Source organism: Antrostomus carolinensis, unplaced genomic scaffold, assembly GCF_000700745.2.
Source record: "Antrostomus carolinensis isolate BGI_N321 unplaced genomic scaffold, ASM70074v2 scaffold14658, whole genome shotgun sequence".
Taxonomy (NCBI): Eukaryota; Metazoa; Chordata; class Aves; order Caprimulgiformes; family Caprimulgidae; genus Antrostomus; species Antrostomus carolinensis.
Window position 1 is genome coordinate 32,940 of NW_010335090.1, and position 7,548 is coordinate 40,487.

The window sequence follows — 7,548 nt, forward strand, 5'->3', positions numbered from 1 at the left end:
CCTCAGGTGCTGGCGAGGAAGCTGAACTGGCTGAAAGCTATTTCCAAAAACAAGCTGTCTTGCATTTTCTGTCAAAAGTGTTGTTTTCATGTGAGAAGAGTATAATTTAGTTAGATGCATTTTATTCTTTACAGAAAGTGAGCAGCAAAGCTATCTGAAATTTAAGCAGCAAACAATTTCACACAATGATACCTTTCTCTCAGACTCATCCTTGTGACTAGTTTTGATGTTTTGTTTACTGGAAATAACTTAAAAGTTCTCAGCTGCATTTTCAAATGTGGCAAGAGGGAAACACTAATTTGAAAAAGGAAGCTTCACTATTTCTGTGAGCACCCTCAGATGCTCCCACTGTTATTAAGGAAGTATCTAGTGAAAAGGTGATAAACTACTCCTAAAGAAGACTACAAATGATTAACAATAAAAGTATCAACACCTTTAAGCTCTCCCCTTACTAACAGGACCAAGACCTTACTTACATTATTATCTATAGTCTCCTTCAGTCTTGTGAGATCTTCCATGGCTGCATCCCAATTCTGCATCAGAATTTCAGATGCCAGTTTTCCCCACAGAGAACTCAAAGCATTTCTGTCTGTTGCTGGAACCTATTTTCAACAACAGCAAAAGTCATACTCTCAGTAATTTTTCTTAAAAAAAATATTATTTACTTTAAAAATTAATAAAAATACTTCCTGGTAGTATTTTTAATTTATAAGATATCAAATTTGCATGGTCCTACCTTTCCAAATGAAGTACTTTTTTAAAAAAGTAGTACAGAAGAAAAAACAGCAGTAAAGCTCCTAAAGTAGAAACTAGAAAATACTGTCAGAGTAAGACAAAGCTCTATGCTACTGCAGTTTAAATTAAAAAAAGAAAAAAAATGAAATGCCTGAGCACCAGATGACACACTGGTTCCAAATATTCCCCCCCTCCCAGAAGATAAAAATGCTTCTGAACTACTAAAACAAGGTTATTACAACGCAGGTTCCTAAAGAACTCATGACAGTAGGTAACCACCTTAAAAAAATCTTGTACTCAAAGCTCCTTCTGCTAATGCTGTGCCAAAAAGCATACTGCTTACAGCAATGTCCAGTAAAACTGCAACTTTGCAGTAGTAAATCTGTTTCCTGGAAGGGTAGTCCTAAGGTCAAGCTGTGTTAGTTTTATACAGGAATGAATTACACTAGGTCATTCACAGTGTCAAATACCATTCTCAGATCCGTTACAATAGTTCTTTCATAGGTTATGTTTCATCACATGCAACTTTAAACAAATCTTATCCCATCAGAACTAGTAACAAAAGTCCTACACCAAGCTATTACCAGCACAAAAACAGTACTTCATTTTTTGAAATTAGTTATTTGACATATAAGAACATAATGCTAAACCAAGAATTAAAGCATAAAGAATCAAGGCCAGCTGCCCACAAACCTAAATAAGTAACTTTTATTTCCCCTCTCAGCACATGGAATGCACCTATAATACTGAAAGCCATACAGAACTCAGCTTTATCATCAACATTTAGATTAAGAATTCAACTCATTCCTACTTTAAACCCTATTCTGATTAAAGGCATATTTCCCAATTTTGCTTCTTTAATTACAGTTAATTAAAGGAATTATTGTTATTTACTCTAGTAGTAAATTCAAAAGTTTAGGATATTTTTAGACAGGACTAGAGATTAGAGAGCAAGAAACAAACTTCAACATATGAACCACTAAATATTTTCAGCAATCACTCCAGGTATCTGAGAGACACACAGTTTAGAAGTCATTATCTTCCAAGAAACCAAGGTGCCAACTTAGCAGATACTTTTAGTTGAGGAGGTTCACACACACTGTGCTGGTTCCAAATCACATAATTACAGCTACCTATTCACAGTATCTGCCTTCAGATACTGCAGGTGTTCTAGCTACAGTATCTGGATTTTCAAGCAGTTACCTTAAATTTCCATTTGTTAGTAAAATGGCACATTCACTGACCACCAACAATAAATTTACTGTGTTGAGATTCTTACAAGACACAAAGTCTTCATTCTCAAAATTCACTCCTACCATTAACAAATGATATGAATTACAACAACATGAAAAGAGTTGCTTCAGAGACGAAGGATCTGGTTCTACAATTCTCATGTAAGCTGTTTACGTTTCCTAGACTTCTACTCTTAAATGCATCACAAAATTCAAGAGAAGACAGATGAGAGTTCAGTTAAGAGGCTGGCAGTTCACCATTACCAATTATGTTCAATCCACCTATGAGGTTTTCACTATTGTTGATAACATATGTGCACAAAAGCAAGAAAAAGCAAGAATTCATTTTGCTGTTGTGGGGTGGGGTTTTTTTTCTGCCCCCCCCCGATACATCGTGCACAAAAGCAAGAATTCATTTTGCTGTTGTGGGGTGGGGTTTTTTTTCTGCCCCCCCCCGATACATTTACAGTGAGAAAACAAGTATTCTCTAATTAAATGTTAGCACATGACCTACAAATTTAAATGACAGTTCTGAACTCAGCATGACAGTAACAGAATTGCTCGACAACAGTCAATGATGATTGTTAACAATTATTTTCAACTCTTCTTTGGTGCACAGTATCTCAAAAAAAGATCACAAGTATATTTTATGAATTAATACAGACAAGTATTTCATTTAAAAAAAACAAACAAATCACAAAACAAAACCAAACACCCAAAACTTACCAGAACCCTAAAGAAGTAGAGATATTCTGCAGCTCCTGAGTAATTTCCACATTCATACTGGAATTTTGCATATCTGTAGAGTGTATCTAGGTACTCCTGCCTAAACTGAAAAGGAATACAAAAAGGAATACAAAAAGCTTATCTACACTAGGAAAATTGCTGTTACAAGCCAACTTTAATAGTGAGGTAACCTTTGAAGCCTTTAGGTTCTTTGAAAGACATTGTACACAGGAAAGACAATAGAAAACTATTATACTCTTAATCCATGCCACTGAATTAAAGATTATACCAATACTGGAAAAAAGGCCAAACTCTGTATTACAAAGTAAAGCACATCTTAGTTACAAGGATGCAGCTAACATTAAGCTTTTATCTTTGTTTGTATAAAAATTAAAAGTTCAAAGGCATTCAAACAAATTATGTTAGCATTAGGAATTCTGCCTGTTGACATGGACAGGCCAAAATGCTAGTCCATAATTGCTCAGAGCTGTTGGCTGTGGGGGAGGTTGGATGGAGATATTTGGGACTGAATTCAAACAGATATAAGAATTAACACTTACACCATGTTTCTCAGCTAAATAGTCAAACAGCATCCGACCATCCCTATAATAAAAAGGTTAAAAATTTTATAAATAAAACTAATTAACTCTCACCACACAACACAACCTTTAGCTGTTATAAATAAAATACCCAATTAGAATATAAATATAAATTTTAAATTACACTCATCCACTTGTTATGCAAAAGCAACTGCAGAAATAGTGAGCTGACTATTCCCAAAGTGTCATGAAGAAGTTTCAAAATCCTAAAATTAATATAATTTTAAATAAAGAATGCCACCTGCAACAATGACTGGAGTTAAGAAAGGGTGAGAAGTTGTTACTCTAGCCAAGCAGTCTGAACAGGAGACAGAAAAAAAGAAGCAAAGATTAAAGTAAAATACAAGTAGAAAGGAAGCTTATCTCACTGTTAGCACTGGGACACAGCAGTTAGCAAGAATACCTCTACCACAGCAAATGCCTGCAGGATGCACAGCTATAAACAATATAAGATCTAAACATGTAACTCACACACAATCAGATTTCTGAAGGCTTTTAAAAATTTATTTAACATGGATAATAAAGGACAAGCAATATTATCTGGATGAAAAGAAAGTTCAAGCCTCCAATAGGCAAATTAGATAACTTATCTACCACTAATAAGTCTCATATTAGTCACAGGACTTTAGATATCTGTATTATTTTAAAACAATAGTTAACTTAGTGAATATTTTTTAATCCAGTATCTGCAATGGGTCAGCTCTTAAGAGTGAAGTTTTAGCACACCAGCTTTCCAATGCAGTAAGAATTCTATTCAAACACTCCTGAAATCATCTGGCAACAAGAACCACAGTTGAATTCATACACATAGCAGAATTCATATTCTTAAATAGACAGTATTTTCAGTTTGGCACTTTGATTGTGTGGGCTGCCTTTCTACAATACAGAAAGATTTAGTATTTTTTCTACTCTCCAGCCCCCCACACCCCCCAGGCATGCTTTGGTACCAGTAGCTACTCTCTACTTCATCTCTTCTGTGCACTCAGACTGTGCATTCAATCATACAGTAGAAATGACTTTGACAATTCATGGAACTATCATATTTGATAGAACATGTACCCAAGATTTAATTGCAGAAGAGAGCACCGAGCTACAAATTCCCCTTGGGACAAAGATACAGTAAAACCGTACGCAGGGGAAAATTTCCCCATTTACTCTGAAACCAACGGACTGCAAAGCTGTGAGTTTCCCCAGTAATACTTGTGTAAGGAATGAAATCATCTCATGTGCTTCTTCCAGTGACACATACTGCAAGGATGAGGAATACTGACTATTCCTCTATAATTTGAAAGTCAATATCCTCCAACAGCTGCACAGAAAAAAAGTGAAATGTTCTGACTTATTCTTGAAAGAACTTCCACTTACAAAGTCTCCTTTACATATCATCACCTGCCATTTTCCAGACTTTGATGTTCCCAACAGCACTGTCACGGATCAAAAGCTGTGATCTAAAGCCCTGATAATATGCAGCTCTAAATTTGACAGAGATTCCAAATCATCGTCAGAAATTCACAAAATTCAAAGAATTAAAAGTTGCTTTCTATTGTCTAAAGCACACTAGTGAGGTCTAGAAAAATTGACACCTTTCAGTCTGATTCTCCCCGTTACTGTATAACCCCAACAATCTGGATTAGAACTCCCATCAAGCCAATAACCAAACCCAGTATTTCTGAGCTGCAAACTTTTCAGATATTTTAAAAGCAAAAACTATATACCAGTTCTGAAACAAAACTTGCTACATATGAGTAGTAGTGCTAATATTTTACAGCATTAGGCAAGTTATATTCCATGCATTTTTTGATTGTATCTCTTGATTCCAAACAAGGAGTTTCTGATTTGGAATAAGTACTAGTGACCAACTTCTGTGGATCAAAGGTCAAGTAACAACACATTTCCCAAGAAATGCTAGTACTTAGAATTGCACAAGGTCTTTTTTCCTAGGGCAAACTTTATTACAAAAACTGGCTAAAGGCAAAGCAAGAATTGGAAGAGATGTCTACATGCAGATGAGAAGTTCAGTTAGATTTTAATAGAGCTGCGATAGTATCAGGAAGTCTTTTCTTTAAAATTAAGACAGTCCCAGTTAATAAATTCAAGGCAGTTAACTAACATCAACTGTGCCTTTCACTTTTAAAGCTGTATTTCCAGAAGCTGTCGAGTGGCTCCACGCTTTCAACAGCCAAAGTCATAAGCAAGTGTAACTCCTTTTCTTAATATAATTATCTGACAAATATCCATGCTGAAATGAGATATAAAGGTAGCTTACTTATCCTAAGAATGCTTTTTACAGCAGAAGCTTAAATACATTCTGGTGATATCAGAACAGAAAATAGCTTTTTCTGCAGTGCTGGAAAGTTAATAGATTTCATTATTTCTACTGACATCTTGTTTCATAGGCACTTTGAGACCCAATGCATTGCACCTCACCATTTCTGCGCTGACCAAGTTCAAAATTAGACTATAACAAATTCTGAAAACAATGTGCAGAGTAGAGAAAACGTAGGCCAAAAGGGTTGATCAGGTTTCTCAGCAAGTTGAGCAAAGAAGGGAAAGGAAAAAAAGGATTATAATCTGCACTTGAAACAAAAGAGTAAATTCTGATGAAGTTCCTTCCGTTTCAGGGACCCATTTTCTTCTGGAAGGTTGCTCCCAAACAAAGGTACACCTCATCAAGAAGATTTCTGAAGACTAGAAAATAGTTTGTGCATTCAATATTTTTATAAGAAAATTCCAGAAGCAATGTTAACAGTCTTCCATATCAGTCAATGCATAAAGCTAGCCAACAGTAAACCTAAGTACAGGTTTCATCTTCAAATTCAAGTCTAGCCATGGCTACTCTATCTGATGTGGTACCCTTTATTTGAAAGGTAAGGCTGAAGAAGTGATCTAATCAATTTTCCAAGAGTTGGTGAGACACATTCACAACAGTAACAACAATGCTTCCTATATAAGGACAACAAGGAGCAATTTACCTTAAACAAATGCCTACCCATCCCTCTGTTAAAGCTGCACAGTTACCTCCTCAGTGACTACAGCTGAGCTCTTTCCTACAGGGCTGAATTCAGGCTTAACCATAAGAAAACTCTCATAGTCCTTAGGATGTGCAGACAAACTCATTCCACTTTAATCAGTCCCATAAGCAAAGTGATAAGAAATTGGATACATTGTAAAAAGATTATTATGAGCATTATCTTGCACCAACAAGTTCAGTTTTGGGGGGGCATGAGTGGGGGAGGGTAAGGGGAGAAGCACAGGACTCCTGAAAGGAGTACGTGCTATGAGGCTAAAAGGATGCTTATTCGCCAGGCCTCCCAGACTAAGAAAGACAGCGCACCATAATCCTCCATGGAAGGCAGAACAGGGAGAGACAGCTGATGCTCTCCTAAAAAAGAGAATCTGAATTGTTTCAGCCTGTATTTCCCCTCAAAATCCCCAAACCACTCCCTTCAAAAAACAAACAAAAAAAGCCTCCCAATCTCCCCAAGACTGATCTTGGCTGTGATTTGGCTGCACTGAATGATAACTGTCACTTGTCCAGAGTTGATTAATGAACATTAAGAACAACAGAGACGCCTTGTGCACAGCAGGTAAAAGCACTGGAAAAAAAAAAAATAAAAAAAAAATTGTGTCTAGCAATTTCAACTACCCGACCACAAGCACCACTTAAATATTGGCTGGATTGGAAATAAAAATTCTTTGCAGTTACCACACAGAGAGCATTCCTATCATCAACATCTAAGAGGCACCAAAAATCATCCTGCAAAATTATGTTAGAAATTACCTAGTGGACTGCATTTGCCTTGTAGTCTCTGGATCCTCAAACATCTTGACAATAGGTTCAGTTTCAGCTTGAAGCTGCTTCAGCTGTGCAACAACAGTTGTTCTCTTCTCCCGCAAAGCTAAAGACACAAACAAAAGAGATTTTAATGTAATGCTCTAAGTTTTTATTGAAGCCAACCTGTAATTACATGGTGCTGACAGCACATTTGAACATGCTTCCCTCATTCCTACCTCGCTTGTCCTCTCAGTCAAGTCACAAAACCAGAGGTATCTAACAATTCATTAACTTAACAAAAAGCTTCTAACATTTGGTTCTTTTCCTCCTGTGTGGAGTTCTAATCAAGCCACTAAAGAGCAAGTATAGCTGGAACAGTCTGTATTAGACAAGGTATCTTCAGGCTTCCACTGAGGGAGAAACAACCTTTTAAGTAAGTTCACTTATTCCAAATAAACTTGGAAAAGAGTAAACAATGCTA

General features: G+C 36.3%; 1 protein-coding gene across 1 annotated transcript in view; it reads right to left on the reverse strand.

The window, feature by feature from the left end:
• The window catches only part of EIF3E (eukaryotic translation initiation factor 3 subunit E), an 18,754-nt gene extending 11,565 nt beyond the window's left edge, over positions 1–7,189 (reverse strand). Inside the window, exons 1-4 of the mRNA XM_029086600.1 lie at positions 7,074–7,189; positions 3,254–3,296; positions 2,694–2,798; positions 477–602 (exon numbers count right to left, since the gene is read on the reverse strand). Of these exons, the coding sequence (XP_028942433.1) occupies positions 477–602; positions 2,694–2,798; positions 3,254–3,296; positions 7,074–7,117 (318 nt within the window). The 5' untranslated portion in view covers positions 7,118–7,189. The remainder of the gene's footprint in view (positions 1–476; positions 603–2,693; positions 2,799–3,253; positions 3,297–7,073) is intronic.
• Between the last annotated feature and the right edge of the window lie 359 nt (positions 7,190–7,548).